This window comes from Cajanus cajan, chromosome 11 (assembly GCF_000230855.2).
Source record: "Cajanus cajan strain Asha chromosome 11, NIPB_CcT2T_4, whole genome shotgun sequence".
NCBI lineage: Eukaryota > Viridiplantae > Streptophyta > Magnoliopsida > Fabales > Fabaceae > Cajanus > Cajanus cajan.
The window spans coordinates 1,680,707-1,706,407 of record NC_138527.1 but is presented as its reverse complement, the minus strand read 5'-3'; the positions used below and the strand labels follow the sequence as shown (position 1 = coordinate 1,706,407).

Below are 25,701 nucleotides of genomic sequence, written 5' to 3'. Positions count from 1 at the left end.
ATTTTAACTATGGAAATCCGGAGGATTTCCCTTCGACTCAGTTCGAGACTCAAGCAAAAAGCTCAGAACTCGAGAACTTTGTCGGATCAACTCTCCGAGTGATTTCTAGGCAGAGCACTGCTCAAAAAAACCCAGAATACTCAAGAAGAGGGTTAAAACTCAGTGTAAAAGTGTGGAATGACGTCCAAATGACGTCTTATTTATAGGGAACAGGCGCAATACGGGCCCTGGAGTCAATACGGCCCGTATTGAGTTTTTGAACTACAATACGGCCGTATTGAATTCAGTACGGCCGTATTGAAGTTCAAGAAACCTCAATACAGCCGTATTGAAGTTCAAGAAACCTCAATACAGCCGTATTGAGTTCAGTGCGGCCGTATTGAAGCTCAAGAAACCTCAATACAGCCGTATTGAGTTCAGTGCGGCCGTATTGTAGTTTAAAATGTTCAATACGGCCGTACTGAACTTTTGGGAGGCCGTATTGGGCTTCATTCCCTCCACTTCCTTATTTTGAGCTATTACAAGACCTCTAGACCTACAGAGAATCCTCCTAGGGCCTTCCATGAGTCCTTCTGGCTGACTTTCCTTCAGTCTTCAAGAGTCTTCAAGCTTTATTTCCTACCCGGACAATTTTAGGGGTCTACACTCAATCATCAAAGTTAGCAACAGGGGCTTGAGGTGTCCTTTCATTTCCTCGGTGGGAGAGTCAAACACAGCTGAGTTGAACTTGGGTACAACCCTCGAGATTTGATTGACCCATATAATCTTGGACTCATAATTGGGGTCCTCGAAAACGTCTTCCCTGTTGATATCCTCTTGTTCATTCACGGATTCCATAGCACCAGCATACTCCAAAGGTAAAATGGAAACTACCCCGCAAATATCTTCCAGAGAATCCTCGAATCCGCTCTCGAAGCAGTCCGTTATCATGTCCTCATCGTCTTCGATGAACTTTCTAGAGGACTCCCCTTTTTGAGGAACTGGAATCGAAAAAGGTTGCTTTTCGCATCCTTTGCTGCCTCCTCCATTGGGTTTTGGTTAAATTGTTAAATGGCTGTTGAAAGCCACGTCCATATCCCCCAGCTGAAATTCTAACATTCCCCGTAGTCAAATTCGAAAATTTTCCTGCATTTCCCTGTACCGGGTTTCCCATGCTAGTCATTACTTGTTTACCTCGACCCATTATAGGCCTAGGTGGTGCATTCCATCTTCCAACAGGTACATTCGCGTTCGGCACAAAAGTATTGCCGAACCTAGACGAGTTATACATCTCCATCTTCCCAACTGGGGCATTATATTGAGGCATATGAACTTGCCTCATGGTCAAACCAGCATTCGACCTAGCATTGGGTTTCGCTTTCTCACGCAGCTTCTCAGCTTTGTAATTCTTCATCATTTCTGACTCTTCGAAAGCCTTAGCCGCTGCCCTATCGAAGACAGCACTGCATCGAGGACACAACATGACCTCTTTATCAGCTTCTTTTTTCTTCGACAGAAACTCCAGCAGGCTATCCCCTTCCTTTGGGTATATGGGTTCTTGCTCTTTAGCAAAATCCTCCATTAACTCCTCGAGCTTCTCGTCAGAAATGGGCTCAATGCTATCATCGTCCTCAGCAGCAACTTCCACCATGTTGATGGGCATCGAAACTGGTTCAACGTAGCCAGTATGGGCAGTAAATGGATCAACATCCACCTTCATTTCCTTCTCTTCAAAAGCCAGGCGACCATCAGTAATCGCCTTCTCGATGAAATCCCTGAAACGCACACAACTGTTAGTCCAATGTCCATACATATTATGATATTTGCAGAATTTCTTTCCTTTTCTTTGCTCGAAAGGTGGAATTTTATGATTCTCTGGGAGTATAATCTGTTTATCTTTTAGCAAGGTATCGAATATCTTTTCTGCCTTACTCACATCAAAACTATATTTCTTAGTCGAATTCCCTTCTACATTATCTCCCAGTTTTAACATTTGACACCGATACATAGGACCAGGGCGTAACTCTGCTAAGTTAACCTCAAAATCTTCAGTCGAAATCTCGTAATTAGAATCGTCACTTAGCTCGGAGTTTTCTAAATAAGCCACATTTTCTTTTCGAACAAATCTATCAAATTTTCTTAACCTTTCTTTTTCTAACTTAATTTGTTCGATTCTTCTCACCTTTTCGGCTAACTGGGCCATATCTCACAACTATTCATTTACTAATTTTTTGCGTATCAAGAAATCTAATCCTGTTGCTGCGATCCTAACTAATTCATGTTCAGGTATATTAGTATAACATCGCGATTTCAATTGCCTGAACCTATTTAAATAATCATCTAAAGTTTCCTGGCTTTCCCTCTTAATGTTCATTAAATCAACTATACTCACTTTCGTTTCTTCTCGGAAGAAATGTTCATGGAAACTAGCTTCTAACTGAACCCAAGTGTGTATCGAATTAGGGGGCAGGGTTGTGAACCATGTAAAGGCATGCTTAGTCAATGAACTTGGAAAATATTTCATTTTTAAATACTCATTGTTTGCCAAATCCCCACATTCGACCCCATACCTAGCTATGTGTTCGACTGTTGACTCAGTTAACTCTCCCGCGAATTTTGAAAACTTCAGTACTTTTATTCCTCGGGGTAATTCTACTTGAGTTATATAATCTGGGAAAGCTGACACAAAGTAGGGGCGTTCATTTCGACCCACATCGAATCCATGTCTATTAAGTATCCTCTCTACCATTTGGTCTAAGTTATCCTGTGGGTTTCTATTAGGTCGAACTACATTCTGATGAAAATTCTCATGCCCCCCAGGATTTTCCATCTCATTCAGATTTCCACTCATGGCTCTCGAAGGTGACCCCTCTCCTAATTTATCTCCAATTTTATTTATCAATTCATACAGAGGAGTCATAATATTATGCATTTGTGTCGACAACAAATTGACCATGTCATGATTACTGTGGTCCATTTGTTGTCAAAGAGCCATCATGGCTTGGTTACTAATACCCGTAGGTACATAACTCCCTAGTCGAATCAAAGAACCCTCCTGACTTGTTCCTATATGCTGATACGGGTCTTGCATAACAAAACCCATGCCATTTTGGAGTAGGTTTTGACTTATAGGATTTGATGATTCCTTTAATATTTTTTGCCCTAGATATTCAAATATAAAAAAGTTAAGGGTCAGTGCTATTACTATATTTTATTTTATAAGGGAAGTATAACTCTCGTAGGTCGGTTTTCATTTTACTTCAGTATCCTTATTGCAACTCATAATTAAAAAAAATGTTTTTTTTATAAATTACTTAACGGTTTTTATAAAATATTAAATTTATTATCATTTTAATTCTTTTAAAGATTGTGAGATTATATTTCTATTACATCATTATCGTTTATCAATTTTGTTGACATTGATATGTAAACTCTGATACTGCTGTTTACGGTGGTATATGTTTTATGGGTTCTTTTTATTTAGACTAGCACACAATGTGTTTCAATTTAGGTACTTCACTGTGTTATTGCGTTATTAAGAACAAAGAGTAGAATAGAAAGTTTCAGTAATTACTTGTTTCTAAATGTTCTTCTATTAATACTAACAAGCAACGTTCATGCACGCAAATAATAATGTGAACAGAATGAACAAAACATATATTTCCAATACAGATCATGGTTCATAATTTGCCAACATTACAATATCATCAGAATTTACGTAATTTAAACTATGTGATTACAAGAAGAACGAAGACTAAACTAATCCTAATCTAGAAAGAAAAAAGGAAAGTGGTCAAGAAGCAATCATACCCAAAAATGATCTTGTGCACGAAAGTCATATGCGCAGGCGGAGAGTGCTTCAGAGTTCTATTAAGTATGAGTTTTTCCGACCTCCGTAAAGGTCTGTAATCCTTGTATTTATAGAACAATCAAGAGCGGTTCATTCTGTGCATGTACGCCTCTAACTCATAACCGCTATCCACTATATTTGCTACGTGGTCTTGAATTATAACTTCCTTTAACCGTTCTTCCCACGTTTCTTGTTTCTTCGATTGATTTTTTGGTAACCGTTTTGGCTTAACCTCCATGTTCTGAGAGAGTCTCAATTTTTCAACTATTCTCGAGTAACACTTGCTTGTTCGATTCTATCTCGAGTGCTCCCACGTCTCATGTGAGATTTGTCACAAGTACTCAGCATGTGTTGATTTTACTTCTCGGGCAGCGCTATCAATCTTTTTCGAGTCCCATAATTTCGAGTGGATCCAACAATTGCGTACAAAGGATATTTTAATAAATAAAAGTTAAATTGTTAAAATATGATTTTGTTTTCCAACTTCAATAAAATCAGCTAATTAACATAATTAGGTATATTTCACTACTATTAGAAAAGTGTTATTTTCTTGCAAATTTTTCTGTAAAAAAATATTCGCAGAAATTTTTTGCAAATTTTCTTGCAAAATAATATTCGCAGAAATTTTTTGCGAATTTATTTGTGAAAAATAATTTACAGATATTTCTTACAAATTTTGCTACAATTTTAATAATCATAGAATTTTTTTTCATGATAAAAATTTGCAGAAAATATTGTAAGGTAACTTTTCCTACAGATTTTCCTGCAAAAAAATAAATTCGCAAGTAATGTTTACTAAATGGTAAAAAAAATTTGCAGGTAACTTTTCCTACAGATTTTCCTGCAAATTTTAATCCGCAGGAAAAATAAAAAATATATATATTTAAATTTATAAGTTTAATATTTTAAAAAAACTTTAAGTCCCACATCGATTTAAAATAAAGCAATTAAAGAGTATATAAGTTGAGGCAACACTTACCTTACAAGTTGATTTATATGGTTGAATGTTAGACTTATAATCTACAATCTTAGAATTTAAAAGATTATGTATCACATGTTGGAGACATGAAAACAAATGTTTTGGATAAATTCATTGTGAGTATTTGAAAGTTGAAAAATTATTGATAAAATTTATAGTAATTTCTTTAATTTTTTTTAAAAAATATTCCTACAAAATTTCTTGTGAAAAAATTGGTAGGAAACTATCCTGCGAATTTTCCTGCAAACTTCTTTTTGCAGGAAACTTTCTTGCAAATTTTTTTTTTTGCAGGAAACTTTCCTACGATTTTTTTTTTGCAAGAAATTTTGTAGGAAAATTTCTTGCGAATTTTAAAATTCGCAAAAAATTATTATCCATGAAGGTATTACCTGCAGATAAAATTTTGCAGGAAAATTTGCAAAAATAACGTTTCATGTGAATTTTTATGAAAAATTTACGGGAAAAGTCGCTTGTAATAAGAAAAATTCTAGTAGTGTTTGTCCATATGAGTCAACTATAAGTGTCTTGTAATAAAAATAAGAAGAAAAATTATAAATTAAAATAGTGTTTTTATCACATAACTCCAAATCTTATTTAAAGAAAATGTGAAATTACATGTTCTAATAAATTTTGATACATTTATTACGAGATTAATGATTATAATTAGGAATTATTTAGTGCATTCAAATAAGAATAGAATTAATTAATACAAGTGTAAACTCCATATGTACTTCTACATACTTAATTACATGTATTAATTATAATAATCATAACAAAATTATAATTATAACTACAAATACTTCAACATACTTAATTGCATGAGTTAATTATAATACTCATAACAAAATCCTAATTACAATTACAAAGTATAAACTTAAAAAAATATGTATAATACTCTAATTTTAATTATTTTAATTCAGGACAAGTTACACGGTACCCTTAAAATGAAAGGCATCCCTTATGTAAGCTAGATTTGAAATTCTGGCTATAAATTAATAGTATATTGGTGGATTAGAAAACACGTTATTTTCAGGCAATTATTCTGGCGGAAAATTGACCATCTACTCCTATTTGGTCGAATGGTCGGTGACAAGTCTTAGTTACATATAAAAGTCAAAATAAACAACAAATAATTTGACCAAGTTACCACTTTTTCCCCCTCTATTTATAACACCTTTTTGACATAATTGTATCATTCTTTTTTTTTTTATATATATATACAAATCTTTTCAAAAAATTTCTCTTATTATAATAATTATTTTGATCAAAATATTTTTAATTAGTTTATAATTTTTGTATTTAATAAAGAATAAATGCTATGAATTAGTTATAAAAATTAACTCGTTCTTCATCTTACAAAGATTGAATTAAGAAGATTATTAGAGATATAAGAGCTTAATATATTATTAGGATTTGTTATATAAGCTATACCTATACTCATGTAATCTAATTTTTCATTTTGAGTAAATTGACCTTTTTATTCATTTTTTTAATCTCTTTTCTCTCTTTCTTCTCTATGTAAATCATGTTTCATAAAATGGTACAAGAGTCATTTCATCCGGCTTAGATTTTTTTATTTTTCCCGTTGGTTATTCGTTCTTTCTCTTTTCTTTATTTTCATTTTGTTTTTGGATGAGATATAATACGTATCCAACCTTTTAACATGGCCAAACACACATTAACAAATTGGGTGCCAAATTCAAATTTCAAAACCTAACATAAAAATGAGATTTTTTTAAAGCAATTAATAGACAATCATTAAAATTATAGTTGAAAGTTGAAACCCAAGGAGTTGAAAGACTTCCTTGAGTGGTAAATTGACTAAATTCTCAGGAGGTGAACGAATGATTGGCTTCGGTCTGTCCACTGGTACTGGAGTACATAGGGGACACTTATTCTGACTACCATTTTATACATATATAATTTTTTTTATATATAAAATAATATATTTTAAAAAATAAAAGTTATATTCTAATATATATATATATATATGTAAATTATTATATGTATAAAATATAAATTTAGAGGAGTTGTCCATTTATTTGATATTTATCAAATTTTCGCATGAGATTAGTTTTCATATGTGATAAAGAATACTCTTTAATAATGAATTAATTTTTTTAAAAAAGTTTAATTAATTAATATATATATATACACTAGTACTCACATATATAATGTAATATATTAAAAAAATTAATTTTTGATAAAATAAAATTTACAGCATGCATGCATGTTTATCTTTTGTGTTTTTTATTTATTGTATATGTTGATAAAAAAAATCAAAATAGGAAAGATTAGAAGTTTTATGTTCTATTTAAAAATTTTATTATAAAATTAAAATAAGTTATCATCTAAAAATTTATATCACATATTAAAAACATGTTTATATCATAAATAAATTAAACTTGATTTTTATAAAATTTAATATATTTAGTTTTATATTTTTATTAGTGTTAAATTATTATAAAGTATATTTTTAAGAATGTAATTCTAACTAAACATTTAAAAAAATATCTATGATAGATAAATATGTCATATTTAAGGCATGTATTTTTAAAAAAAAAGTTAGATTCAAACCTATTAAATTAGAATATGACATAGTTTGACCTAATTTATTTTTATCTTTAATCACAATTATAGATATAAAAACTTAAAAAAAATAATTATAATATATTTATACTTTTAAAAATTATATGTAAAATTTTTAATACTACAAATATATAAATAAGTATTATCTCATTATCTAAAATTTCTAGATCCGTCACTGATTTGATGTCCCATGGTGATCCGAGACTGCCACATAAAAAGAATAGCAAATGAAATAATTGTTGTTTCTATAATTAATATAATAAAATAACATAATTTATATAATGATTAATATATAATAAAAACATTTAACATAAAATGAAATAATTATAGCTTTTTTTTTCGATTTAGGAAATAATTATTGTTAATACTAATATCATGAAATAAAAGTAATTAGAGTATATTTATCTATTTTTAGGTATAAAGACTTTTATATAATATATATATATATATATATATATATATATATATATATATATATTTATCTACCTAATGTCTAAAATATTATTATAAATAAAATATTTGAAATAAATAAAAGTAAAGAGAACACCAAACCAGAAATAAGGAGTCATGTTGATTGTTCTAATAACTTTGATGATGAAATATATTGCATCATTTGAAAGAAAAGATGACTCGGTGAAGAGAAAAAAAAAATAAAAAAAAATAAAAAATAAAAAAACAAGAATGATGTAACATTCTAGAACATTAGAGTCAAATATGACCTCCTATACATTTTCAATTCACGCATTATTATTTTATATGTTCCTAATATTGATGTCATATTACTTACGCACCTTAAATAATTATATATATATATATATATATTTAGTATCTTAAATTTATACTAAATTTATTTTTAATTTTTTAAATTAAAAATAATATTCACTAAAAAAAAATTATTTTGTAGTGAGGGACATCACTACAAAGTAATATATCTATTCATTATGTGAATTATATATCAATAATTTTGTAAATTTTACTTATAACAAACAATTATAAATATAATTTAAGTTTTACTTATATTAAATATTTATAGATAGAAGTAATTTTTAGTTTTACTTACATGTATTATCTCTTAAGATTAAATTTAAGAGATTAAAGTTATAGAGATAAAAAGATAATTTTAGATTTAAGAGATAAAAATAATTTTATTTTATTTTTAATGGACTAAAAATCTAATTTAAGTCAATGTAATCATATAGAATATTTTTAAAGAAAAATAACCTAATTGTAAAGGTGAAAATAGTTGTGAATAACAAGTTAAGATTATATATTTGAGAATTTGGAGAGAGAAGGAGGTTGTGTATTGGCGACTGCACTTGTATAAGCTGCCCAGTATTATAAAATTATTCATTTAATTTTTTATTTATTTATATAAATTTGATTTATAGAAAACTTCCTTAAAAGCTACCAATGATTATTAATTTTTGAATGTAATAATAATAATAATAATAATAATAATAATAATAATAATAATAATAATAATAATAATAATAATAATAATAATAATAATAATGACAACATTGTGATTCTCGATTCTTGTTCTAATGTATAATTAATAAGTGCAATTCATGTACTGATTAACGTTGACAGTTGGTTGTGACATGTGAGTATGTTATCGACATGATTGTGAGGTTTTACTAGTATTGGTATCTTTATGTGTATGAATCCTATGAGGGTCATGCGATGAAAAGTTAAGTTGAGACTTAGCCACACAAAAAATGTGTGATGATCAAGAATGGATGCACAACTGTGAATCTATATCATGATAACATGAAGTTGTATATAGTCCTGTGTGACATGCATCATATGCATAAATGTTTTTGGATAGGTATGATATAAAATACATTGTTAGTGAAGACTCTCTTTGTGTAAAAGCTTAGGGGATACCATGACCTTGGGGATAGTTGAGTTTGAGAGCCCTAGTTTCGCTTGTTTATGTCCATGAGGTGTATCTTGCGCAACATTGTTATCTCGATGTGCCCTGATATATTTCCTCCTAATGTAGAGTGTGATGAGGGTGTAACTTGGCATGTTCTCCTAGGCTAATTTGTATGTTGTTGTATGGCAATGCACTATAGTGTGATTTTTATTGGTGCAACATGCATTCCCGTGGAGTCCATGTCCATTGCATTACGTCCGTGAAGTGAAATTGTGTAATGAATCATTTGTACTTCTATGTTGGAATATGTTATATTATTACATGTGTTGTACCTCATTATGATGATAAATTATTAACACGATGCCTTATTATTGCAATGTTCTTGTTGCCTTATTGTTCGTGTTGTGTGTGTTGGCTATCTGATTTCTACAACGTGAGCTAGAGTGAGATGTTTCTTACTCCCTGTTTCTTGTATTTATTTTATGTGAATTGTTGTCGATGAGGCTTAACATGATGTTGGAGACGAGACTTAGACCTTCCCTTGTATTCATGCTTTGATAGGATGTGATATCAAGGCTTAGTTAGCACTTGAATTTTTTTTCTATTTGTTCATGTTTATCACGGATTGTTAGTTCCCATTGTTATTAAATTTCAGTCGACATTAGGTTGGAATATTATTTTCAGATAGTATGTAATAAGATATCCTCTGGTTAGATGTATGTTATTTATATAATTATGGATGCCAAATATTGTGTTAGTATGACATGTGGGGTAGACGATATCATATTTAGTTATATCTGTGAGACCCTTGCTTTTCTTTTCTTTTCTTCCCCAAACCCTATCTTCACTCACTTTTGGTTGATTCACTTTCTTCTTCCCTCTCAAACTCTCTCTTCACTCGCACTCACTTTCTTCTTCTTCTTGCTCTCCCAAGGTGGTGGTGCTGAGTAGTTTGGATTACTAGCTGGTGTGCGGATTTCTTCCTTCTCCTTCCTCATTCGTTCAAGCCCTTCTTCAACCTTCTTCACCGTTTCTCTTCTCGGAGGCTCGGAATCTTTGCCCGAGGTAAGGGAAGCTAGATTCTGTTGTGCTTTGGCTGTAAATGAGTCATAAAACTTATTTGACGATTTTGGATGGTTGATTCTTGGCTGAAATTTGAGGGAAGTTGTTTTTCGGGTGTTTCGGGGTTTTTAAAGAAATTTGGGTTTTTGATTTCTAATGGTTGCATGTGTGAAAAGATAGTATTTTTGGGAGGTTTGATGAAAATGTGAGATTTTGGATGGATTGCATGTTGTTTCCTAGTTAAGTTTGCAGGATTTGATGAAGTTTTTCGAAAGTTGAGAGTTGCTGCTGAGCCTCGCGCTGAGCCCAATTCTTCGCGTCGGGCGCGAGACCACCTGGAGGTTCCTTTTAAGCAAGCCCGTCAGGAGCAAAGATGTGTGCGTCGGGCGAGCTTGAGAAGGTGAGCCTCTGGATGGCCCCCGCCGGGCGTGACAGGGACCGCGCCGAGCGCGTTGGTAGTATGTGACATGTTTCGGGGTTCTGGTTCTGCGCTGAGCGCGACCCTTGTCGCGCTGGGCGTGAGACTCCTTGGGAGTCTCTGCCTTGAGGTCGCTGGGCACAATTTGAATTGCGCTGGGCGCGAAATCTTTGGAGGTCTCTGTCTTCCCGCGCTGGGCGCGGGTTTGGGTACGTCGGGCACGTGAGTCTCCTTAGAGTCTCTGCCTGGCATGCGCTGGGCGCAATTGGTATTGTGCCAGGCGCGTGTGAGTCTTGGGCTCTCTGGCTGGGTCCCGCCAAACGCGGGCATGCTTGTGTTGGGCGCGTTGGTCCCCTAGTGCTCTCTGGTTGTACCGCATTGGGCGCAACCACGAGTGCGCCGGGCGCCGAGATGAGATTTCACTGTATGCTGTTGGATGTTTTTTTATGCTGAGTATAAGCCGAAATTGATAAATATGATGTGTTGACTAGTAGATAATGCTGTCTGATGATGTTTAGCTGTGTTAGATGTTATTGTTGTAAGTTGTGATGTGCTGTGTGCTGATAAGATGAGTTGTGTTGTATGTTGTTAAGCTGTACTGTGTTGAAATGCTGATATAAATAGTTGTAGGCCGTAAGGCTGAGCTGTTGTAGGCCGTAAGGCTGAGCTATTGTAGGAGATCTCCGAGCTGATATACGTGACGACGCATTGTGTGCTTATTGTTGTGTATGTTGTATAACTGATGAGATGTATGCTGATGTTGTGCTGATAACTGTAGTTGTTCATATTATATATATATGCTTTGTATATTGATTCTTTTCACTAGCTTACCCTTTGTTGTTTCCATGTGTTTGGACCGCAATGATCATACGTTGTATGGGAGCAGAGCAGGGTTAGGTTGGTGATAGTGGCAGGTCTGCAGCTGGCAAACAGAGGAGTTTTATTTTGTTGCTATTTTGTTGTTTTGGGCCATTATTCTGGCTACTTTGGGCGGTATTTATACTTTGATGTTTAGCTCAGATTGGACCTTGTGTATATAATTATATATTTGCTCTTATCTGTGTGTTTGCCGTGTTGTCGGATGGTGTGTAGTGACCAGCCGGGTCGTTCACTTTAGTGGTATCAGAGCATGGTTCAAGTCTAGTGGACACTCTATGGGGGTGGTTCCTTTAGGCTTTTGTTATGCTGAGCTCTGTGTTGTGTTGTCTTGCTGTGTTGTTTGCTGTGCTAATTGTTGTGATGTCTTGCTTTGCTGATTGCTGTGTTGTTTTGCTGTGATGTTAATTGTTGTTTGGTTTAGTTATTGTGTACTAAAGATGTTGTTACTTTTGTAGACAATGACTCGAACAAACGAACAGATAGCCCGTGCCATGGAGATGATGGCTATGGCTATGCAACAGCAAAATGCCTATTTTGCTCAGATGGATGCTGATAGAGCTGCAGCTGGTGCAGCAAGGCCTGCTGGGTCACAGGAGAGCCGGGATCTTGCAGAGTTCCGGAAATTCCATCCTCCACAGTTCAAGGGAGATGCAGATCCAGAGGTAGCTGACCACTCGATCTGTGAGCTGGAGAAGATCTTTACTGTTTTAGGATGTTCTCAGGAGAGGAGGCTGACATACGCTGTTTATATGCTTGTTGGAGAGGCTAAGCATTGGTGGAGGGGTACTCACCACATGCTTACTGCTAGAGGAGTTACAGTTGACTGGGAGTGCTTCAGGGCAGTGTTCTTGGAGAAGTACTTCCCGGAGAGTGTGAGGCATGCCAAGGAGGCCGAGTTCATGCGGTTACACCAGGGAGGGCTATCTGTATCGGAGTATGCGATGAGATTCGAGCACCTGGCTCATTTCTATTCGCAAGCTATATCTAAGGCCTGAAAATGCAGGAAGTTTGCAGAGGGTCTGAAATTTGAGCTGAAGAGGGTGGTGGTGCCTATGGCCATCACCGAGTTTCCAGCCTTAGTGGAGAAGGCGAAGGTTGTGGAGAGATTAGAAAGTGGTAACCGTGTGACTAAAGCTGCTGAGGGACCAGCTGAGTCCAAGAAGGGAGGAAATTAGAGGAAGTCATATGATAGGCCCCAACAACAGCAAGGGGGTCCTGTCATTAAGCAACCTGTTGATGCTGCCAGAGGAGGGAGACAGGGTGGAGGTGCTTCCCTTAGGTGCTACAAGTGTGGTGGGCCCCATTTGATCAGGGATTGTCCCCACACAAAGAGCCGATGTTTCAGGTGCCAACAGATGGGCCATGAATCGTTCAACTGCCCCAGAAGAAACAGACCGGAGAGGAGTGCTCAGAGGAGTGATGTGCAGAGAGGTGATGCCGAGAGGGGTGACAGACCCACTATAGCTGGTAGGGTGTTCGCCTTGACGGGTGCTGAGGCTTCGACTTCTTCTGATCTTGTGAAGGGGAAGGGAAAACTGCTGGTAAGGACGTGATGTTTTTGTTTGTCTCTGGGGCTTCTCATTCGTTTATTTCTTATGATTGTGCTGCTATGCTTGGTGTGCCTATGTGTGATTTGGGGTTGAGACTGTTAGTGTTGACGTCCGCTTCTACTTTGGTAGTTGCTTCTGAGCTGTGTGCTAGCTGCCCTATTGTTGTGAATGGGATGAGGTATAAGGTGAACTTGATTTGTTTGCCTTTAGTTGATATTGGAATAATCTTAGGGATGGATTGGTTGTCTGCCAATCACATCCTTATAGATTGTGCCAATAGGCAGTTGATCTTTCCTCAGGTGGAGGATGAGTTGTTGATTTCAGCTGGCCAAGCTGAATCGCTAATGAAGGATGGAGCAGAGTGTTGTCTTCTGCTTGCTACTTTGAGTGCGGAGACCGAAAGGGTCATTGCGGAGATTGATGTGGTGCGGGATTTTGCTGAGGTGTTCCCGGATGAGGTGCCTGGGTTGCCTCCTGTTAAGGAGATGGAGTTTAGCATTGGCTTGGTTCCAGGTGCAGGGCCAGTGTCGGTGGCTCCCTATAGGATGGCTCTTGCTGAGTTGGTTGAGTTGAAAGGTCAGTTGGAGGACCTGTTGGAGAAGCAGTTGGTGCGGCCGAGCGTTTCGCCGTGGGGTGCTCCTGTGTTGTTGGTGAAGAAGAAGGATGGAGGTAGTCGACTTTGTGTGGATTACCGACAGTTGAACAGGTTGACCATTAAGAACAAATATCCACTTCCCCGGATAGATGACTTAATGGATCAAGTGAGGGGAGCATCCGTTTTCTCGAAGATTGACTTGAGGTCAGGCTATCACCAGATTAGGGTGAAGGAGGGTGACATACCGAAGACTGCCTTCAAGACTAGGTATGGTCACTATGAGTATGTCGTGATGCCATTTGGTGTGACCAATGCCCCTGTAGTGTTTATGGACTACATGAACAGGATCTTCCGGCCGTTCTTGAATAAATTTGTGGTGGTTTTTATTGACGACATCCTTATTTATTCAAGGACCCCGGAGGAGCATGGTGAGCACTTGAGGTTGGTGCTGGAGATTTTGAAGGCGAAGCAGTTGTACGCTAAACTTTCAAAATGTGAGTTCTAGTTGGAAGAGGTGAAGTTCTTGGGCCACGTGATTTTAGCTGAGGGGATTGCTGTTGATCCGGCTAAGGTGGAGTCGGTGTTGCAGTGGGAGCGTCCGAGGACTGTCACTGACATTCGGAGCTTTGTGGGTTTGGCAGGTTACTATCGTCGATTCATTGAGGAATTCTCCAAGATAGTGGCGCCTTTAACCCAGTTGATGAGGAAGGAACAGCTGTTCATTTGGATAGAAGCCTGTGAGCGGAGCTTTGAAGAGTTGAAGAGGAGGTTGACTACTTCTCCTGTGTTGGTGTTGCCAGATTCTGGTGAGCCCTTTGATGTGTATTGTGATGCTTCTCACCAGGGTCTTGGGTGTGTGTTGATGCAACACAGGAAAGTGGTGGCATATGCTTCAAGGCAACTGAAGAACCATGAGAGGAATTATCCCACTCATGATTTGGAGTTGGCAGCTGTTGTTTTTGCCTTTAAGATATGGCGACATTATCTGTATGGTGCTCAGTTCAGCATCTTCAGTGATCACAAGAGTCTGAAGTATTTGTTCGATCAGAAGGAGCTGAACATGAGGCAGAGACGGTGGGTGGAGTTTCTGAAGGATTATGATTTCCAGTTGATGTATCATCCTGGTAAGGCCAATGTTGTGGCGGATGCGCTGAGTAGGAAATCCATCCACATGTCTAGTATGATGGTGAAGGAGTTGGAGCTGGTTGAGGAGTTCAGGGATTTGAATCTCTGTGTGGAGTTAGCTTAGGATCACATTAGTTGTGGGGCAATTACCATAACTAGTGAGTTCTTGAGGCAGGTTGGACTCAAGCAGTTGCAGGACGTTGAGCTGGTGAAGCTTTTTGGTTTGCTGGGTACCGAGAAGGCTGTTGGTTTTGAGTTTGGCAGAGATGGGATCTTGAGGTTCAAGGGCAGGATTTTCCTACCTCAGGATGCTGAGCTGAAAAGAGTTGTATTGGAGGAAGGCCACAAGAGCAGACTTAGCATACATCCGGGTATGACTAAGATGTACCAGGACCTCAAGAAGACTTTCTGGTGGTCTGGTATGAAGAGGGAGATAGCTGAATATGTGGCGGCCTGTCTGACCTGTCAGAAGGCAAAGGTGGAGCATCAAAAGCCGAGTGGGTTGATGCAGCAGATAGAGATTCTGGAGTGGAAGTGGGATAGTATCACTATGGACTTCATTATGGGGTTGCCTAGGTCGGCTAGGAATAGTGATGCTATCTGGGTGATTGTTGACCGGTTGACCAAGTGTGCACATTTCTTGCCTGTCAACATCAAGTGGTCCTTGGAGAAGCTGACGCAGTTGTATGTGAGGGAAATAGTACAGTTGCACGGGGTGCCTTCCAGTATTATTTCAGATAGAGATCCGAGGTTCACTTCCAGATTTTGGCAAAGTCTACACCAAGCCTTAGGCATGAAGTTGAAGCTGAGTTCTGCTTATCATCCGCAGACAGATGGTCAGTCAGAAAGGACAATCCAGTCCTTGGAGGATTTGCTGAGGGCTTGTGTGTTGGACCATTTGGGTAGCTGGGAGGAGGTCCTACCGCTGGTGGAGTTCACTTACAATAATAGCTTTCATGCTAGTATTGGGATGGCGCCGTTTGAAGCCTTGTATGGCAGAAGATGTAGGACTCCTCTGTGCTGGTACCAGGATGGTGAGTCAGTGGTTGTGGGACCGGAGTTGATCCTACAGACTACTGAGAAGGTGAAGATGATTCAGGAGAGGATGAAGACTGCTCAGAGTAGGCAGAAATCTTATGCTGATAAGAGGCGAAAGCCTTTGGAGTTTGCTGATGGGGAGCATGTGTTTCTGAAGGTGACTCTGACTTCTGGTGTGGGTAGAGCGTTGAGGGCAAGGAAGTTGAAACCGAGGTTTGTGGGTCCCTATCAGATAATACAGCGTGTAGGTCCAGTTGCTTATCGGTTGGCTTTGCCACTGTCTCTTTCAAACCTACACGATGTGTTTCATGTATCCCAGCTGAGGAAGTATGTTCATGACCCGAGCCATGTAGTGGAGCTGGATGATGTGCAAGTGAAGGAGAATCTGACGTTTGAGAAGTTGCCAGTAGCTGTGGTTGATCATAAGCTGAAGGAGCTGAGGGGCAAGTCCATTGCTCTGGTGAAGATGTTGTGGGATGCAGCTACTGGTAAGGCTACTTGGGAGGTGGAGCAGCAATGTAGGGAGCGGTATCCATTTCTTTTCCCAAGTAAGTATGTTTTCAGGGACGAAAACTCTTGTTATTGGGGAGGTTGTGAGACCCTTGCTTTTCTTTTCTTTTCTTCCCCAAACCCTATCTTCACTCACTTTGGCTGATTCACTTTCTTCTTCCCTATCAAACTCTCTCTTCACTCGCACTCACTTTCTTCTTCTTCTTGTTGTCCCAAGGTGGTGGTGCTGAGTAGTTTGGATTGCTAGCTGGTGTGCGAATTTCATCCTTCTCCTTCCTCATCCGTTCAAGCCCTTCTTCAACCTTCTTCACTGTTTCTCTTCCCGGAGGCTCGGAATCTTTGCCCGAGGTAAGGGAAGCTAGATTCTGTTGTGCTTTGGCTGTAAATGAGTCATAGAACTCATTTGACGGTTTTGGATGGCTGATTCTTGGCTGAAATTTGAGGGAAGTTGTTTTTTGGGTGTTTCGGGGTTTTTGAAGAAATTTGGGTTTTTGATTTCTAATGGTTGCATGTGTGAAAAGATAGTATTTTTGGGAGGTTTGATGAAAATGTGAGATTTTGGATGAATTGCATGTTGTTTCCTAGTTGACTTTGCAGGATTTGATGAAGTTTTTCGAAAGTTGAGAGTTGTTGCTGAGCCTCGCGCTGAGCGCAGTTCTTCGCGTCGGGCGCGAGACAACTTGGAGGCTCCTTTTAAGCAAGCCCGTCGGGCGCAAAGATGTGTTCGCCGGGCGAGCTTGAAAAGGTGAGCCTCTGGATGGCCCCCGCCGGGCGTGACAGGGACCGGGCCGAGCGCGTTGGTAGTATGTGACATGTTTCAGGGTTCTGGTTCTGTGCTGAGCGCGACCCTTGTCGCGCTGGGCGTGAGACTCCTTGGGAGTCTCTGCCTTGACGGCGCTGGGCGCAATTTGAATTGCACTGGGCGCGAAACCTTGGGAGGTCTCTGTCTTCCCGCGCTGGGCGCGAGTTTGGGCACGCTAGACGCGTGAGTCTCCTTAGAGTCTCTTCCTGGCATGCGCTGGGCGCAATTGGTATTGCGCCAGGCGCGTGTGAGTCTTGGGCTCTCTGGCTGGGTCCCGCCGGGCGCGGGCATGCTTGCGCTGGGCGCGTTGGCCCCCTAGTGCTCTCTGGTTGTACCGTGCTGGGCGCAACCACGAGTGCGCCGAACGCTGAGATGAGATTTCACTGTATGTTGTTAGATGTTGTTTTATGTTGAGTATAAGCCGAAATTGATGAATATGATGTGCTGACTAGTAGATAATGTTGTCTGATGATGTTTAGCTGTGTTAGATGTTATTGTTGTAAGTTGTGATGTTTTGTGTGCTGATAAGATGAGTTGTGTTGTATGTTGTTAAGCTGTACTGTGTTGAAATGCTGATATAAATTGTTGTAGGCCGTAAGGCTGAGCTGTTGTACGCCGTAAGGCTGAGCTGTTGTAGGCCGTAAGGCTGAGCTGTTGTAGGAGATTTCTGAGCTGATATGCGTGACGACGCATTGTGTGCTTATTGCTGTGTATGTTGTATAGCTGATGAGATGTATGCTGATGTTGTGTTGATAACTGCAGTTGTTCATATTATATATATATGCTTTGTATGTTGATTCTTTTCACTAGCTTACCCTTTGTTGTTTCCATGTGTTTGGACTACAATGATCATACGTTGTATGGGAGCAGAGCAGGGTTAGGTTGGTGATAGTGGCAGGTCTGCAGCTGGCAGACAGAGGAGTTTTATTTTGTTGTTGTTTTGTTGTTTTGGGCCATTATTCCGGCTACTTTGGGCTGTATTTATACTTTGATGTTTAGCTCAGATTGGACCTCGTGTATATAATTATATACTTGCTCTTATCTGTGTGTTTTCCGTGTTGTCGGATGGTGTGTAGTAACCAGCCGGGTCGTTACAATATCAAAGCTAGATTGATTCAAAACGGACGTGTGTGTTATGTGTCTTAACCAGGTGTTTCATGTGTTCTCTAATGAAGTGCTATGTTGTATCTAGTGATTACATTACAATTAATGTGTTTGTTTTGTTGTGTATCAGTATTATGGATTGTAGGAATAATCGTTCTATTACTGATGCTCTTCAAGCGTTAGTGAGAGCAATAGAGACTAATAGAGCTAGTTTTATGCCTAGTTGGTTGGAGTAGTTTTAGTGTCATCATTTGCCCTCTTTCAAGGGAGTATATGATCTTACAGCAACAATAATTTGGTTGATTGATGTGGAGAAGATATTCAAGGCTATGGAATGTTTGGTTTGTCAAAAGGTGAATTTGGTTACTTTCATGTTGACTAGCGATGCACATTTTTTGGTGGGAGAGTGGCTTGTAAACGATGATGATTGATAGCACACTCATTAATTGGGATAATTTTTAGAGAACATTTTTGAAGAAGTATTTTCTTAATGATATGCCGGTGGAAATCTAATCCCCAAGGATCCCTTTGGAATAGGTGAAGGTTGAAGGTTGATCCATAGGAGAGCTCACACTTGAAGACCATTGGGCCTTTAACTAGGTCCATGGTTACGAGGTTAGAGGAGGCTTCTACAGAGGAGATGCTTATTAGACCTATGCTCTTCATGAGCATTAAGTATGATTCCTTTTTTCAGTCCCTTAGTTTCCATTGTGTATACCTTTTATGATACTTGTACATAGTAGTTACTTGTATAGGTGTATTTTACTTTTGTATTTGTGAGACATTTTTTTTTTCTTAAAGGATATCCCTTTGGGATTTTAGGATATGTTACTTGGAGTCTTTTTCTCCATTTGGGCCTAGGCTAAATTTTACATATTAGGCTTGTTTTCCTCTATTTTTTTCCAAGGAATTGATTTAGCTAGGTCTCACCATCATTTGGTGAACCTAAATAAACCAATTCCAAGAGTTTTGGATCAAACTAAGTGAAGGAAAACCCTTGGCCACCTATCTCATCTCCTTGGCCGAAATTGCTTGGCTTCTTCTACACACTTGGATAGCTTGTGCTACAAACTTCTAACTTAGCTTGCTCCACAAGCTTCTAAGTTAGAAACTTGTTCCATAAGCCTCCTAGATAACTAGACCGGTTAGCTTGAGTGCAAGAAGGGTAACCATGGTTCTCCTTTAACTATAGTTAGTCTAGCTTGCACCACAAGTCACTTTCTCACTATATAAGTCTTTTCCTTCATTTTCTTAACACTTTTGATGCATTATATGAGAGAATTCCGAATTTTCCTCTGAATTTTCTCTCTTCCAAAAGTCTCAACCTCTTTGATTTCAATCCATTTCTCTTATCCTCTTCATACAAGAGTGTGGTGAGATTTGAAGTGACTAATCTTCCTCCAAGGAGTGGCGCCACTTGAGAGTGTTCCTCATCATTGATGGTGAATTCCAAAGCTTCATCCACCATTGGAGGCTTTGGAGAAGCTTAAGGAGAACCAAGGAACCAAAGGTCTAGGGAGAAGCTTGAAGAGGAATCAACTCTAATTCGGTTCTAACTCAAGTTTTCATCATTTGGTATCAAGAGCTAGGTCTTTTTGGTAACTTCTTTCTTAAGATTTTTGTGTTGTCTTTGGTTCGGTCAAAACATGTTGTATTGTGTCTAAATTTGTTTCCATTTGTTTGTTCCTTTATTGTCTTGTGTTTATGTGCCTTGAATTGTTCTCGTGTCACAACAATAAATCTATAGAACAATTCACTATGTCTTGCTTGTTTTGATTTACACCACTTCTTGTGAATCAATCTTTGTGTATGTCTTTAAGTATTCTCTGTATGTTCTTTTTAATGTTTTAGGTTTGCTTTAATCTTTTCTTGGATTCCTAATAATTCGGTCAAAAAAAAAATAAACTCCTAAAAGAAACTAGACTAGAAAGCATTTTTCATTTCTTAATCTCCTAGTTTTGTCTTAGAGTCGTGTGTAGTTGCTTTACTTGTCATTAAATCACTTGTATGCCTTTTTTATTTTTGAATCTAAATATATTTAATCTCTGTTTTGTTGTGATATCATTGCTGTCTGGACATGTATTAATTCTAGACGTGCTCATTGAATGATTCATATGCATGTTATTAGACCTAACATGTTCTAGAGTCAATTTTTGTGAACCTCGCTATTTGTTTCTTAGCAATCTTAGGCCAGAAATTCCTCGTGTCTTTGTGTGCTTATTTTGAAAAACAAAACAGAGTAAGAAGTGTATCAAAAATGAAAATCAAAGGTGTACAAAAAGAAGAACAAACTAGTAACAAAACTAGTAACTATTGTGATTGAATTTTGACTTGTATACTTACACTTCTTACTCCTCTTTAAAAATTACAGGAATTAAAAATAACAGTTTTAAATTTTAGAAATCAAAAACAAATTTATTTTAAATTTGAGAGACTAAAAACATATTTAAGTCCATAATTGAATATGAAAGTGGATTACAAAAACAAAAACACAGGAATGTATTGATATGTTTCAGAAACAAGACACACGAGGGATGTTATATTTGTAATTATAGCTGACGCTTCTCCAATTCTTCTCAAATCCTCCCAGGTAACTCTACAATTGTTGAACCCATTCTCTATTCCACACAATTTTCTTTAATTTCCTTTCACCAATTACAGCTATCTTTTACATACCTTCTTATCCACCTCTCACCTCAAAACCCTCTTACGTCAACCGCACCAAGTTGAGTGCTACATGACGTACGAAAGCCTTAACATGTGGGATTGCACTTGCATATGAAAGCTTGAGTAGTGATTTCATTTCCTTTGTGGAATACAAATTCTGCATGAAAGCATTTTAACGTAGCATATTAAACGAAAATATAAATGTTTTGAAAAATTTTATGTACATTAAACGATGTTACATTGATAATAACGAGGTAAGTGATAACGACTTATATTTTTAATCAAATTATTTAAAGTTTAAATTTTATAAAAGAAATTATGTTACGATGAAAATACTCACCTTAAATATACTCATAATTTCTAATAGAAATTAATCATTCTTTTTTATGATAAATATTTTGTACAAATATTATAATTAAAAAAATATTAAAATGCATCCTTACTTAAAAATTTTCAATTTCTAAAAATCTTTTGTATAAATAATTGTTTGTAACTTGTAGTTGTAGATATTATATATTCAACTTGAAAGACTCGATCAAAGATAAGAAGAGAAGCATACATAGACTGCAATAATTTCAACGATAATTTGATTACATTCTGATGTGAGATAGGGAGGAGAGGGACATAGATATTTTAATTAATTATATGTGATTAAAAGCTTATTAATTATGTGAGAGAGTTAAGAGGAGAGAGATATTTTTTTTTTTTTTAAAAGTAGATATTAAATTATTGGAATACCTTTAAAATAAATTAATTACAACAAAAGAGACGTTTTTTTTTTAATATTTTGGTGTAAATTACTATTGTAGTACTCTAACTAAATTGCTAATTTATATTATATTATATTATATTATATTATATATATATATATATATAGAGAGAGAGAGAGAGAGAGAGAGATACGTAGGTCATGTACGATCTTAATTGTTAATCCCTTACATTTCATTTTTCATTTATTTGTAGCCTCCTTTTATTTGTTGGTTCCTCCATTGTTTATATCACTCAATTGCCGTCAGGGATTGTAGTAGCTCCACAGGTGATTCAAAAGATAATATCAGGAGGGTTTCATTAAGAAATGTTAGTTACCCTTAATTCAAAGTATGCATTTACACGAGCAGGAAGACCAGTACTGATTGGTAAAGGTAAAAGGCAGAATGCACGACCTTCAAAATTTTCTACAGGATGTGTAGGCAAGCTAACACTTTTAAACAGATTAGGAGAAACCATGCAATCATCCTCCACCTCTGAACTTTCAACCAGGCTCCCACAACCTTGACAGAATTCAAATATGCAACAACACATGCCCAAGGAACAAAATCGTAACAGTTACTATTGGCTGTTTTAGATGCCCACTTTTGAGCATTCCCATCACCTAAACATTCTGTAGCTATCCAATAGTGTGAATTACGACTAGATGTGCTTTGCTCTGTTATTAGGATCTTCTAGCATTTGTAAGGCAAATCTCTGCCAATGGATAGGATTATTTGATTCAGAAACTGAACTGTATTCATTCAAACACATCTACTTTCCTTGAAAAAGTTTTAACACATCCTCGGCTTTAGTAGATCCAATTTCAGGCTCACCAATATGGGTTCTGTATACACGGTGCAGTATGTGCATTTCATGCCCTGTTCCTTCCTTTCCAAAAATAGAGATAGATTTCACATTACGCAGGAAAAGTAATGCTTCAAAAACAACCTTGGAAAAAGTAATGGGAATGAGAAAAGTCTTTCGATCCCACAAATGTATCCGGCAATATATATGGCAATATTGCTTCAAAAAGCCTGATTATCTTTAAAATGCTGGTTGGCAGTTCTAATATAAATATGATTTGCACAAATTACACAAGTTCACAAAAGCTTACTTATAGTGCTGCTCTTGCTGTTGCAAACTAAGCATGTCCAAAGCCTCTAATCCTCCATTCTTTATCTGTATGAACTATGAAGAGACCTATATTAACAATTTCTCAATAATCTTTGAAATGAGTAAAATTATACAAAAATAACTAACTACCATGTGCACGAGATGTAATTTATACATATCAGCCCATTCCACATTGTATGAAATCTATATACATCTGGAGGACAACAATAATGTGATATCGTAAAAATTGCAGGTTGTCGCAATATCATCAATACTAAAGCCACAACCACCTCCAAATAACAACTTACTTCAAAAGCCAAATGGCATCAGTAAATTAATGAAAATACTGGGAATGAGAAAAATATTTCAATGAAATCCAGTTGTTAAAATTTTGCCAAATTGTGTATCTGACAAGTTCATGTCACTACCACTTCCAAAGGTATGACTATCTTTGAAATGCTTGTTGGCAGTTCTATGTATTCCAATTTGCACATACTACACAAAGCAACAAAATCTTACATTTCAATATTTCATGTTGCTTCTTCTGTTATATACTCACCATGTCCAAAGCCTGCAAGCCTCCCTCCTTTATCTGTACATTGAAAAATTCATTAACTTCTCACAATCTTTAGATCAATTTTCTCAAATGAATAAAATCATTCGGAAAGTAATAGCCAAGCACCTACATGACATCTAATTTAACCATATCAGCCCATTCCACACTTCACAACAAGTTTCCAACATACATTGCTCTTGATGCAGCATAAATAACACATCCATATCACCATTTTGACATTATACATTGCTGGAAGCACCATTTCTCGAAACAAGAAGCACTACCTTCCTTTCACCTCTTTTCTGTACAATAACAACACCACATCACAACACCAAAGAAGCCATCTCCTCTCGCAGGCAAATAGCCTTACCACTATCCCCCTTCTTCGCGTATCCATCAATCAATGCCTCATACACAGTCACATCTGGGCTCACCGAACGCCCTTTCATAATCCTCAAATACCTCTCTGCATCTTCAACCTTCCCACAGCGGCACAAACACCGAATAATCGCCACGAAAACCAACAATCCAGGACTCACAGATCTGTACTCCATTTCATAATACAGCTTGAGAACTTCCTGAACCTCCTCCTTCTCAGCATAACCCTGCATCAAACGACAGTAAGTAACATCATTAGGCAAAAACCCTCTATCCAACAAAACAGTCAACATTTCATTTGCCTTCTCCACATAACCCCTCTCACACAGCCTCTCCACCACCTCATTAAACACCAAACAACCAGGCACAAACCCAACCTTCACCATTTCCTCAAAAGCACGCAAACACTCCTCCAACCGCTCCGAATCCGCGGCACAACCAACGAGAATGTGTTCAAACGTCTCACCATAAGGCTCCAACCCCTTTCCTTCCATTTCACGCATCAAACCAACCGCCTCCTCAATCCTCCCATCTCTGCAAAACGCTCCAATAAACGAATTATAAACAAAAGCATTCCCCTCGAAGCCTCTTCTCACCATCTCCATAAATAACCCCCGCGCGGAATCCAAATCCCCAAACACAACCTTGGCGTGCACAATCAACGAATACACGACGGTCTCGTGAAGCAGATTCTTCTGCAACAGTCTCTTCAACAAAACCACCACGTCGCGCTCCGATTCCGCCACGTGTCCCCTCTCCATGATCCTCAACATCAAACCGCAGTTAACAATCATAGAAGGAGAACGAAAGGTCCTCTTCCGCATGATCCGATCCAAGGTGTCAACACTCTTCTGCAATTCCCCTTCCTTGCACAGAGCATCCACCATGATCCTCAGACTCGTCACATTAGGGTAAGCCCTTCGCCGAATCATGAACTCGTAAACATCCCAAACGAGACCACACTCGTGAGATCTCTGAACCGCGTGAAGCAAGGCGTTGAAACTAACGACGCTGACGGAGAACCCGCGATCCTCGACGTAACGGCAAGCGTCGAAAGCGAGGTCCGTTAACTTGGCCTTGGCGTAGGCTTGGATGAAAAGGTTGACCGCGAGAGAGCGAGAGGTGGAAAGGTGACACGTGTCGAGAAGGGAATCGACGACCGCACGAACCGTGCGTGTGTCGGTGTTTCTTTGGGCGAGTGATTGGAGGAGTGCACGTGCGTCGGTGACTAACCTGGCTCCCAATAGGAGGTGGATGGCGATGCAGTAAGAGCGAGTCGCGTGTTGGAAGCCGTTGTGGCGCTTCGCGGCCCAATGGAAGAAGCCCAATGCGGCCTTTGCGTCGGTGGGGGAATTCAGGTGCAGCAGGACCTGTTCCACCGACGAGTCGTTTAACTCGAGGGCACCAAACTCGCGGGTTACGGCGTCCCAGTTTCGTCCCTCTCTGAAGGAAGTGCATAGTGCGCAAACGACGCTGTCCTCCAACCTTGCCTTTGACTGTAAATGACTAGCTTTGGAGAACAGCTTGGAAGCCATTTCGATTCTGGGGTTCGGTTCGGTCAATCTAAAACGTGGTCACGTGTGGAATATAAATATAGGAGAAATCACATAAAAATATATTACACCAACTGCTAGAAAATAATATGATATGAAGTTATTTTTTTAAAATTTCTCATATATTTTTTGGATTCGTTTTAATAAAAAATTTCTATATTTATGAATTCTTTTAATTCAAACATCATTTTTAAACTTATTATTTATGTAATTTGTAATTTATTATTTCTATATTATAGTATTAAATTTAAAGGAAAAACTTATTTCATAAACCCTTTAATTAAATTTTCCGATTATCGTAAAAAAAATTAAATCTATTAATTTG

General features: G+C 37.6%; 1 protein-coding gene across 35 annotated transcripts; it reads right to left on the bottom strand.

Annotated features, from left to right (window-relative positions):
- Positions 1–22,063: 22,063 nt before the first annotated feature.
- Positions 22,064–25,396, bottom strand: LOC109794367 (pentatricopeptide repeat-containing protein At1g05600). 35 transcript variants are annotated; one of them, XM_029270537.2, is made up of 4 exons: positions 23,576–25,396; positions 23,040–23,481; positions 22,891–22,964; positions 22,064–22,664 (listed from the first exon to the last, which is right to left on the bottom strand). In XM_029270537.2, the coding sequence occupies exon 1, from the start codon at positions 25,356–25,358 to the stop codon at positions 23,769–23,771; it is 1,590 nt and encodes a 529-aa protein (XP_029126370.1). In that variant the 5' UTR covers positions 25,359–25,396; the 3' UTR covers positions 22,064–22,664; positions 22,891–22,964; positions 23,040–23,481; positions 23,576–23,768. The 35 variants fall into 35 exon arrangements, with proteins under 35 accessions (XP_029126370.1, XP_082922443.1, XP_082922445.1 ...); XM_083066317.1 differs by having other exon boundaries at positions 22,064–22,660; XM_083066319.1 differs by having other exon boundaries at positions 22,064–22,964; positions 23,040–23,103; positions 23,409–23,481.
- Between the last annotated feature and the right edge of the window lie 305 nt (positions 25,397–25,701).